This window comes from Tetrao urogallus, assembly GCF_951394365.1.
Source record: "Tetrao urogallus genome assembly, chromosome: 24".
Classification (NCBI taxonomy): domain Eukaryota; kingdom Metazoa; phylum Chordata; class Aves; order Galliformes; family Phasianidae; genus Tetrao; species Tetrao urogallus.
In genome coordinates, this window is record NC_136837.1 from 2,074,575 (window position 1) to 2,086,316 (window position 11,742).

The 11,742-nt window shown below is 48.6% G+C and overlaps 1 protein-coding gene across 1 annotated transcript; it reads right to left on the reverse strand.

Moving 5' to 3' along the window:
• Positions 1-275: 275 nt before the first annotated feature.
• CTTNBP2NL (CTTNBP2 N-terminal like) lies at positions 276-11,483 on the reverse strand (the record flags this gene model as incomplete). The annotated part of the gene is made up of 4 exons (XM_079546254.1): positions 11,379-11,483; positions 4,708-4,938; positions 2,485-2,592; positions 276-1,757 (listed from the first exon to the last, which is right to left on the reverse strand). Exons 1-4 carry the CDS (start codon positions 11,475-11,477, stop codon positions 276-278), a joined length of 1,920 nt encoding a protein of 639 aa, XP_079402380.1. The 5' UTR covers positions 11,478-11,483.
• Between the last annotated feature and the right edge of the window lie 259 nt (positions 11,484-11,742).

The window sequence follows — 11,742 nt, forward strand, 5'->3', positions numbered from 1 at the left end:
CACTTTAGCTTGATAGGTTAAGGACCAGTGCAGGGTTCCTGTTATTGATTTGACTGTTGCCATGGGACATTTTGAGGCTGCTGTATATAGCTGTAGTTAAGGTTTCTTCATAAACAAAAATATTTTCCTACCTATTAAAAAAGGAAAAAAAAAATTATACTAAATGCTTTATACAGACAGATTCTGCTACTATGGAAATAAATAACACGGAGTGGAAAAAACAGTGCCTCAGCTCCAGCTAAGCCACGGAATGTCACATTCACATTTGCTGGAGACTAGCTGCTGGTTGGCAGGAGGATCTCAATGTCTTTGCCATTGGACACCACGGCGTTGTTGGAGCAACTGCTTGCCACGTCCATGGGGGCACCCAGGGAGGATGACTGAGAAGAGGCTTTGGTGAGCGGAGCTGGAGCAGCAGGAGACTGAGCCAGGCCAGGTTTCTTTGGAGGAATGGGTGGAGGGTTCCCTCTTTCCACTCGAGGGATGGTCGGTGACTTAATCCCAGGAGACAACGGGCTGAGCGGGCTGGAAACCTTGCCAGGGCTCGGAGAATGACCAGATTCACTTTTAGGGCTCACAGCATTTGCCAGATTTCGATAGTCCGTGCCAAAAGGTGAGCTGTTAGGGGAGACGGGTTTAATCGGTCCCTGCTGGCTGGTAAATCTGGACAGGACCTGAGTGACCGTGTTGCGCGCTAACTGCTTGGCAGCAGAGTTATCTGCTAGAGTCGGAGACAGATCCCGTGCTGGTGGGCTCTGCAGGCCGCTGCACTGATGGTCCTGTTCAGCTTGAGACTGAAACTTGTGCCGAGCTGCATGGAAGCGCTGATTGATCCCCACCTGGTAGGAGGACTGGTAACCAGGGCTGCCTGCAGGAGCTCCCACCAAGCGTTTGCTCAGAACGGGTGAGGAGCACGGAGACGGGGTGAGGGAGGAGGCAGCCGTGCTGCTGGGAGACAGGGAAACCCCGCTGGAAGGGAGCTGGGCCAGCAGGTGCACCGGTGACTCCGTTCTTAGGGGAGAACTTCCATTCTCAACTGTGTTCTCTGGTGTTGCACCAGTGGGTTTCTCCTTCTGCACTTGGCTCTCTGCAGCGTTTGCCTGCAGCTGCTCACCACCTGCTTGAGTGTCAGTGTCGCAATGACCGTTGGATTTCGCATAGGAATGAGTAGGTGTAGGAGGGCTGGGAAATGCAGTGTGCACAGCTTTGCTTGCACCAGCAGGATTTGCTCGGTCTGCTTGTGGAAACTCTGTCTGGCATGACACAGACTTGATGGCAGGGCTGTCAGTAGCAATGCCTCTGGACATCACAGAGAGGCTTGGCTGCGAAGGCTCAGTAGGACCGTGCTCCTGGCAAGCAGCCTCCAGCTCTTTCAGGGCTTTCTTCAAAGATTCCACTTCTTCTTTCAGTGCTTTTGTACGGTTCTCTTCTCTGTTCAGCTTGGCTTTCAGCTGTTCTCTTTCAATGTCGAACTCCGAGAGTTGTTTTTCTACTTGTGCTTCCATCTGTAAGCCCCGCTTCCTCTTGGACGCCAGCTCCTCCTCCAGCTTACTCACCTTACTCTTCTCTTTTTCCAATTTCAAGCTCAGTTCTGCCGTCTTCTGACTCTCTTCTGCTGCTTTGGCAGTGGCTTTCTTGCACTCTACAACAAGCATGGAGGACAGCTGCTTGTGGCGTGCCCTCTCCTCCTCCAACTGACTCGAGAGCTTCTTCTGCTCCTTCTCAAACTTTTTCACCTGGGATTTTTCAAACTCCAGCTGGAAGAAAGAAGCAAAGAAAGGCTGTAATGGAAACACAACACCTCCTGAAAGCAAACAAAGCCTAACAACCCAAAAGCAAAAGGGGTTACTACATGTGTTGGAAATATTCCCCAGAAAAAGATGGCCGTGCCTAAGATGAATAAAGCAGTTCTGCCTCTGGTGTCTGCAGGACAGCCTTGTACAACAAGGAGCTCTGCTCACGTGTATTAAGGATTATTACTTACCAGTAGTTACACTGCATATAGAATTCAGTTGGCAGTGAGCTGCACGCAGCTGCCATGAACTGATCTGAGCAGGTGATCTGAAGCAAATCTTCCTTCCACCCCATTTACTGCTTTGTCAGTTTGCCTTTTAGAAGCACTTAAAGTGCTGATGTGTTATGTATGTTTATTAAAGCCTGCAGTGCTTCAGTAACGGAAAATAGCAGCTCAAATATTTATTATAATCTCTGAACAACCCCCCTAGGAGACCTTTCATGACTTATTCTCATTTTCGAGTACTAGAAAGCATCATCACTTGTGAGCAGAGCTCTGCTCTTGAGAACCACACAGATTTCAGGCTGAAGTAAGACTGCAAAGCACACGTCTACAAACAGCTTACCAGAAAACTAAGGCTGCTTTTCCTATTGAAATGATAAAAGCTGGGGTAGCCTTACAGAGCAGCAAGACCCTGATATTCTTTTGACACTGAGGTGTGATCTGGCCCCAGTAGCCACAGGCTGTACCTGCTGGGTGAGCCTCTCCCGCTCCTTCTCCAGCATGTAGGTGACATCATCTCCCTCTGCCGTGTCCTGGGCATGCCTCTGCCTCTCCTCCTCCAGGTCCAGGATCACCTGCCAAACAAACATTGGTCACCATAGTGCCCTGCTGTGCTCATAAGGCTGAGCAAAACACAGAGACCTGCGCCCGCTCTGCAGCCAGCTTATATGAAAGAGCCACCACTGTGGCCTCAGGCATCTGAGCACAGCAAGTCACACTCTGTCATTATTTCATAGTTGGGCCAGAAAGAAGCAAGAAAAAATCCCACACTTCACAAGTCCCCACTTTATTCTCTAAGAGCCAGGCTGCATTTTGTGCTCCAGAGGCTCGTGTCATCTGTCACAAGGCTGTACCTTACCTGCCACTGGCTGCACTGTGCCCTCATCAGCACCTCCTGTCTGCACCTCCAACAAAGCCAGCAGGAGCAGAGCACAGGGCACCACAGGCTGCAATTTGCACACAGATTGCCCCATTTGAGGACTGCAGAGCGAAGTTTATTTTAAAGAACATTCATTTGTTCTTCCACTTCAGAAGAAGATGAGCTCTTGAAATGAAACTGCTTGCCATAAGGACCCAGTTAAGGAGCTCCTTCAGTTTTTATGCTGAATTAGATGAACTGAAATTCTATTAACTCAACAAGAAGAAAGCCAAATATGGTGGAGTCTCTTGGGTGAGTCTGCATCACCCTCCAGACCTCCAGGCTTTCCAAAAAGCAGTCACCAGGAATTTACAGCAGCTTCTCAGTCTTCCTGCAATTTAGGCTTCCAAACAATGCTTGCATATCTTTCAAGTACACAGGGAACCTTTTTATTAGAGGAAAAGGGGGGAGGGGAGGGGAAATCTGATTTTCCTGTGAATATTTAGCTGGATTCTTGTCTGAAAGGTGACACACATCATGCTTCCCATGACTCCCAGCACCAAGGGGCAGCTGAGAGCTCCAGCTGCCAGCACTCAGCACAGCAATGGGAAGTCCAGCTGGCTGCTCACATCACTGTGAAGTTTCTGCATCAGGAATGCTTCACGCTCCTCACAGACTGAAAGAACCTTGCTCTGCCTTATCCCCATCAAAACAGATGCAGTAGCTAAAAATACACTTGAATTTGGCGCTGTAAAGCTAGCTGCTGGGTGCCACCGTGATGCAAGTAAAGGCAAAATCCCAGCTACTTTACAGTATGTGAGGCACTGGAACAGGTTTGCTCAAGTTGGCTGTGGATGCCCCATGCATCCCTGCAGGCATTCAAGGCCAGGCTGGATGTGGCTCTGGGCAGCCTGGGCTGCTGGTTGGCGACCTGCACACAGCAGGGGGTTGGAACTGGATGAGCATTGAGGTCCTTTGCAACCCAGGCCATTCTAGGATTGTGTGTGAAGAGGTTGAGAACACAGTGCTGCAATGCAGGTCCTAAAGATGCACCTGAGGGCTCCTCCCAGGAGCAGATTCCAGTGACACACTTTTGGGTATTTCCTCTCAGCCCCGACCAGGCAGCAGAACCAAATATTTGACCATTTGGCTTGTTGAGATTTACTGCAGGACAAGAATAACCCCATGTAAACACAGATTTGTGTGTTTGTTTTCTTAAGAGCTAAGTAGTTACATAAAGAGAATGCAGTGTAGTGGGGCTTTGAGTTCTGTACACTGTGGCTTTATCCTCCTCTAATAAACTCAGGCGTGCCAGAGGGGCAAACCTATGGGAAGAAGCCTGATAGAAAATCACTGATGGCACCACATCCAAGGTACACTTCATGTACAAGTGAGTTATTAAAGAGACCAAACAGCACGAAAAGCAGCTTTGGCCATGTCACACTGTGTCAGGAAAGTCATCTTATAGGAGGCACTCTCCCATAAGTGTGTGGTACCAGATCCTTGGTGATCATGGAGAACAGTGATGTGTCTGCTGAGAATTCAACCATCCAGGAATTCTCTGACATTTAGTACTACATCTCTTGGTTCTGGGCAAGCTGATTCCTTCTGCACGTCCTCTAACAGAAACCTCTTGAATGCATTTCAAATGTTATCATTGCAGTTGCTGAGCCTCCCAGTTGCATCACGCAGAGTGGCAAAAAGCTCACATGAAGGTGCACAGTCCCTTCAGTCACCAAAATCCAAGGCATTTCAGTGTTTTTATTGAAAGCAACACATTTTCAAAATGCAACTACTAAACTCTGCACAGCTTATTTGAAGCAAAACATACCTTTCTGTGCCTGCTTTCTGCAGCAGCTAGTTGGGATAACATCCTTTCCTGCATATTCTTGCAATGTTTCATCACCACCTTCAGGATGGATAAGGGATTGGTGCATACTGGCTGCTTTTCACCATGATTTGCCTCCTTCAGGGCTTCAAAGTCTCTCTGCAAAGCCATTAATGGATCACTGATGTTGTACTTTCCATAGCGTTCTTCAATGAAGGTGTCTCTGTGCTGGGCCTGCCGTATCAAAACAAATTTGCATTTCAATACACTTATAATACAACCCTCGCTAAACGATAAAAGGAAACCGTTGATAGTTCAGACCCCCCTTCCCTGATTTTCCACTTAAAGGTAAAGAAATGCCAGCAGTCTGACACATGATGGCCCATTATCTGCTGTGTCACGTTAAAAGCACCTAGCTCACAGATGAGAACAAGGCAGTAATTCATATGGCAGAAGGCAGTCAAGCAGTTGACCTCCTGAGCAGGGCAGCCCATGTCCATTTGGAGATGGGCCATGGGCCATGGATGGACACGGCCAGGCTGGATGTGGCTCTGGGCAGCCTGGTCTGCTGGTTGGTGACCCTGCACACAGCAGGGGGTTGGAACTGGATGATCTTTGAGGTCCTTTTCAACCCAGGCCATTCTGTGATTCTATGACATTGCTGATGAGGGCACTTTGAACACAGAACAACGTCAGCATCGCTGTGCACTTCCTCAGCAGGAACACGAAGGGCAAACCATCACCAAGCATCACCCATTTCTTACAGGATTGCTTAAGGACATCTTTTAGGTAGGAGTGCCCCGGTCTGACTGACAAATACTTCTTTCTCTGCTCTCTTTTCATTGCAACGGGTGCTTTCTGACATCTCAATAAACAGCACTGAGAAATAAAATGCTTCCCTCAAGCATAGAGCAGCGAGTGGTGCTCCAGACACTGCAGCTGGAGCAGAAAAGCAAACTGATGTAACAGAACTGTATAGCTCAGAGGACCAACGTGATGCACATTAAATCTTTACTCAAATACCAACAGAGACTTCTCAGTCCTGTTTATACTCTAAGATGCAGCCACGTGATGAGCATGGGAAAAAAATAGCAACCAAAGGCAACCATTGCTCCCTCTAAGGGAAAAACGTATGGGTTGCCTTGGAAAAAGGAACAACAAAAGCACTTCTCTCTCCACGTCTCCTCCACAATCAAACCCACTCGGAGACATTTGTCCCATCAGGCTGATGTGGAACTGAATTCTAACCCTTGCAGCAAACAAACACGCTCCCAAGCACTGCTCACCTCTTCCTGGGAAAGCTGGGTGTGACGGTTCTGTGCTTGATCAGAGCTTAAGATATCATTCCAAATTTACATTTGGGAAAAAAAAAAAAAAGAGGAAGGAAAAGCTTAGCCCTGGAAATGGGAGGGCAGCCCTGGATAATGAGCCACCCATGAGTTAGTGAATCACAGGAAAAAACACAGCCTTTTTTTTTTTTCGGTGCTGGGGTGGGGAACTTCAGCTATGCTGAAGAATTCATAAAAATGACTCCAGCAAACCTCTCTCCAAGAGTCCAGGGGATGTGTGAGTGACTCAGGCATGGCAGAGAAGCTGCCCACCAGGTGAGCCCCTGGGGACGCCCCAACCAGTGCTGTACCCCTGGCTGGACAGCAGGGCAGCCCTTCAGTTTGCTTCTGGTCCTTCTTCCCAATCAAAGCTCAAGGAGCTGGGATTTAACACCCTGTGTGAGATTCACACCTGCTGCACGCAGCCTCTGGTTCTCGTGCATTCAGAGGCTGCAGAAATAGCTGCACTCCCACCCGTGCTCCTGGTCAGCACTGGGCTCTGAGCTCTGCTGCAGGTCGGGCAGTTTATTTCCTGCTGGGAAAGAAGTTCCTCCTCGCTGTTTTGAGCAACTCAGTACTTTCCTGAAGGAGCCCGACAGCCAGATGAGCTGTCACAGCACTGATGGCATTGTGAAGTGCAGCAGAGCGCCAACACGAATTAAAGCTGTCCAAAGTGCAAAGAATACCTTGTAACCAGCTCCCCCTACATCAAATACTGCTGGTTTACGGTGCTGCTTTGACATCTGGGCCACTGCACACCTGAAAATGCAGATTCTGCAGGTGAAACTCGGTACTGCAGGGCCACGAGGTGCCACGGCCATCAGGATGATGGGGACAGTCCCAGGAATGCCACACTGCAGTCACCCCAAGGGTGGTTCTGCACAGCTTTGGGGCCATCCTTTCCCCCAGTGCCCTCCCATCACACCAGGGTTACACGCAAACAGCTCCAGCAGCCTTCACTCTGAACTGGAATTCAGTCTTAAATGCACTTTTTGTTCAACTTTCCAAACAGCAGCAGCTCAATGATGGGAGAGAAATACTCCACAAATGAGCTCAGCGTGGAAAAATCAGCTTAGATCTCAGATCCCACTGACTGTAACAGAAACCCACTGGAAATGGAGCTTCAGAGCAAAGAAATCATTTCACAAAAAGCACTGCTAACCCGGGAATACAAGATCCAATCTGCAAAAGCAGAGATGACATTCTATATACATCCCACAACATCACTGCTCTTAGAAGGAAGGTGCAATCTCCTGCAATTAGATCTCTGTATCACCTCGAATATCTGTGCTTCTGCTGCCAATACAACCAGAGCTGACAGAGCTGGAGGGATGATTCCTGTGCAGATGAGCAAAGCAAAGCCTCACTGTGCAACAAGAGACTGTTTTCTCCTGGGATTTCTGTGCTGCTTTGGGCTGAATTTTTCCCATCTTTTTGTTTTTTTTTTCCCCTTTAATAAAAAATTTCCTTTTACCGAAGCCTTGTTTATGAGACAGCATTTTCTCTGCCTTCTGTAATTTTTACAACTCATTTTACTGGAACACCAAGAGGGGAATTTCCAAATGTTTTTCTGGACACGACGCAGACTGCGATGCCGGAGCGTGGGATTTAACTCAGGGCACGACACAAACATGTGTTAATTAACCACACTTACAGCATAGGCAGTACAAACACGCACAGGAGTTCCTCCTTCACGTTGCAGAGTGGCATAATCTGTAAATAGCTTCTCCCTGCCTCCAACTTCCTTATTAGCTTTGTTCCATGGAGCCTGGAAGTCGAGCAGGGCCGGGGGCCCGGCGGAGCTCACCGTGCTGATGGCAGCATGCAGCAGGGATATCACTCACACACAGTGCTCTGAACCACCACCATCATGCTGCAAACCAACAGGAGCACGTGCCCACGGGAGGGCTGTTATCAGCTGTGAGCAATGTGAGAAATATTCTCGACAAACACGGCGTGGCACAGAACTGCAGCTCCCCATCTCAGTGCCAGCCCCCAAAGCTGTAAGAACAGCAGTCAGAAAAGCTGGCGTTGCAGATCGTGCAGAGCCCTGCTGGATCTCAGCTGCTCTATAAGCCCACCCTGCCCCATCTGCAAGAGATTAGCAGCACCTGTAGTGGGTTTTTTACATTGCTGAACTTTTTCCTGTTGAAACAGAGAGGTCGATGCTTTTGTTTGTTTGTGCACTGTAAGTAAACTTGCAAAGCCACTGACAAATGGACATTTAATTGTGCAGTGCATTAATACTGCCAATTACCCAGGTTGGAAGGGAAGCAAGGAACTCCAGCTCACGGTCCTCAGCACAAAACAGTTTCTGCTCCAATGCATATTGCCTCCGACCTTACCACAAAGGAATCTGCCAGAAAGCTGCTTCCTGTTCTCCAAAAATAAACAGAACTTCATTTCCAGCGTGCAGAGAACTCTCATTTGAGGAGCAGGGAACTGTGCTCTGAATTACCCACACAGACAGGGAAATACCAAATGGCTCTCAGCAAACCCACCAGCAGTTTGTGCACGCAGAGTGAGAGCCCTGCCCGCAGCGTTGTGCAACCCGACAGCATCTGGGTTTTTTGGATGATTTAAATATGATTACAACGACGGGAAAGGAGATTTAAGGGCTGCTCTGCAGAGAACACTGAGATTTATGCAGTGGACAGGAAGCGATTTTTGGTTAAACAGAGAAGACAGCGAGGGCAAGTTGGAATAGGGAGAGGCATTAATTAGAGCTGACCTAACAATTGCTCTTTATAATTTGAATCCAAGCACCTGAGCAGTGCCTCCATCGCCCTCCAAACCTCCCCAGATGAGCCCTGGAACTGTGCAGGCAGGACTGAAGTGTGGAGGAGCAAAGTGCCAGGCAGGGGGACCTCATGGAAGGGGAAAGCTATTTTGGGATCTGTCATCTGTGCGCATGGATCCTCTGCTAAATGCCAGATGGTGAATGCTTTCCTTTAAGCACACAGGATATCAATTAGTGCAGGCTGTGCTATAATCAAATTACAAGTTGACAAATTAAGGCACTTTTCCTACGCAAGTTCTTGCTCTTTCCTCCAAGGTAACACAGGGTCTGTCTCAAGAACCCAAAGGGGTCAGAAGTATTAAACTTGAATTGGAGGTCAAAGCAGCCCAGGGAGAGCTTGGCGTTTGGTGCTGTGCAACCACCAGGTTACAGCTTTCATTTAATTACTCCTCAGTTATGAGTCCTAGGCAATCTGTGCCAAAAGGTATTTCAACCGTGTTAAACTCCTCCTGCAGGAGAGAACTGCAGGTTAAATTTCAACAGGAAGGTGTGCGTGGAATGCCTATGGAATGGAGCAACGTTCCTTGCAGTGGTCCTCTGTGCTTCCCTGTGTGCACTGCACGTGGTTTGGGAAGGCAGCAGTGCTGCTCCTACATGGCAAGGCTACCATCAGCAAAATGAAATGGCAGTAAGAGTGAGTATCCCAACTGTTTTAAAGGGGCAAAGCTGTACCTGACAGTACACTCCTACTGACGTGCCATAATTACAGAGCCCTGTCTCCTGAGTAGTTTTCCTCTCTGAGAAAGCAGTAAGGAAGTTGAAGTAAAGCCAGGTTAGAGTGAGGTGCAGCCCTGTGATGCTGCTCCCTGAAATGGGAAGCACAGAACCACTCTGGAGGATGGGATTTCTTCATGGCACCGTGCTTCCTTCAGACATCAGTACCAAAGTTCACCAAAGGCAAGAACAGTTCAAAAGGCCAGAAATGACATAGGATGGCCTGGGTTGCAAAGGACCACAATGATCATCTCATTTCAACCCTCCTGCTGCGTGCAGGTCGCCAACCACCAGACCAGGCTGCCCAGAGCCACATCCAGCCTGGCCTTGAATGCCTGCAGGGATGGGGCATCCACAACCTCCTTGGGCAACCTGTGCCAGTGCACCAGTACCAAGCAGCCTGCACCCCATGCACGCTCACCCCAAGGTTTCCAATCCACACAAGTCTCACCCAGCACAGATAAAACTCAGGCTGCCAAAGGCAGTGTTTTGTTCATTCCTTCCTAAGGAGCGGGGGCAAATCGCCAAGAAACACCTAATAAAGACACAAGGGCACGACAACAGCACAAAGCTGAGCATTACAAGAGGGAAGCCAAGAGCCTTAACGCAACAAAGCACAACCAGCACCAAGTGGAAGCTGCTCAGCAAGAACTGAAACTGTCAGCATTACATTTAGCATGGGAAAACAAACAGCAGATTTGAAACCACACGCTGGTACTGCCTGCATCTCGTGCAGACAGACCCGTGACAATCCATATCCTCCTCCTGGATGGTGAATGCTTTAATTTTAACGAGCAAACCAGAAAGATTAACTGCTATTTGTGTTAGCTAGATGTGGCCTAACCACAACAAGTGCTGGCGCAGTTTAGAGAAGGATTTGCACATAGCCAGCTACAGGCACTACTGAGCAATGCGTGTCTGACTGCCGACAGATCAAACCTGCAGAACACCTTAATTCTTATTGGTGACAATGTGTGACAGGACAGGAATAATGGTCCCTCCGACAGCCCTGTGTGAGTGCACACCCAGCAGAGCTGCACAGCCATGCCGGGAGGAGCCCGTTCCCACCTGAGCTCATTGCTGTACTCAAATAATTACAGCTGTCAGAGCATAAACAGATGCAATCGTTGGTTGGCAGCACCAAATCACGGATGAAAATCAGGTTTGTCAGCACTCAGCATCCCCCGGATATCTGTGGCAATCATGGAGAATGCACGACAGCCACTCCTGCCTCACACTGCAGCAGGGAAGGTGCCATCACAACACAGCCAGAGAGACCTCTGCTCTTCAATCCACTAAGGGGAAAACAAGCAACAAAATGGTTTCCAGCCAAAGGGGAATTTTTCAGTTCCTCAGGTCGAGTGCCAGCAAAGCACCCCGGAGCAGGGGGGGGTCAAAGAGGAGTCAGGAGGGACACACAGCACTGCCTCTGCCAGCAGCACCTGCTCACATCAGCTCAGCATAATGCAAAGCCATGGAGGCTTTTTTCTTCGTGTGATGTCATTCTCAGCAAAGAACTCATCTGTGCTCCCTCCTGGAGGGAAGTTCTGCTTTAGGATTCCTTCCCTACTAAGTCAGAACACAACCAGCAGAGGAAGTCTAACAGACCTTCTTCTTTTCTCAGGACAGCAGAACTCTTTATCAGAACTGATGAAAGCACACACGCAGCACTGCAGTTAAACACTGAAACGCCTCTTGCAGCAAGCTTACAACAGATTTGGAGGCACAGAGCAATATACAAATTTATTATCTAATACTGTTGGTACTAAGACAGGATCCTAAACCAGTAGCGCTGTTGACACTTGTCCCTTATCAGGGCACTTACAACATACCTTTAAGGCTTCTATGACAAGATCCCTTGCTTCTAACTCTCCCTCCAGAATGCTGAACAGTGTCAGTAGCTCTGGTTTGCTGAGTTTTTCCAGATTCATCCTGAAAACCTGAAAAACAGAAGGCAGAATATCAATACACACAGAAACACCTCGCACACGAAGTTGTGATGCGTAATCTCTATTTAAACTTCAGCTCCCAGTTTTCCAGCCTGCAGCTTCCCTGGGGGAAAGCAGAGCACACACAACACAAACGCTTTGCTCTCCTCTGCTCCACAGACCGGTTGCAGAAGATTCATTTTTCACCTCTTCCCAAAGGGTCACGAACATATGAACACCCAGATGGTGCAGGCAGAGCCTAAGGGCC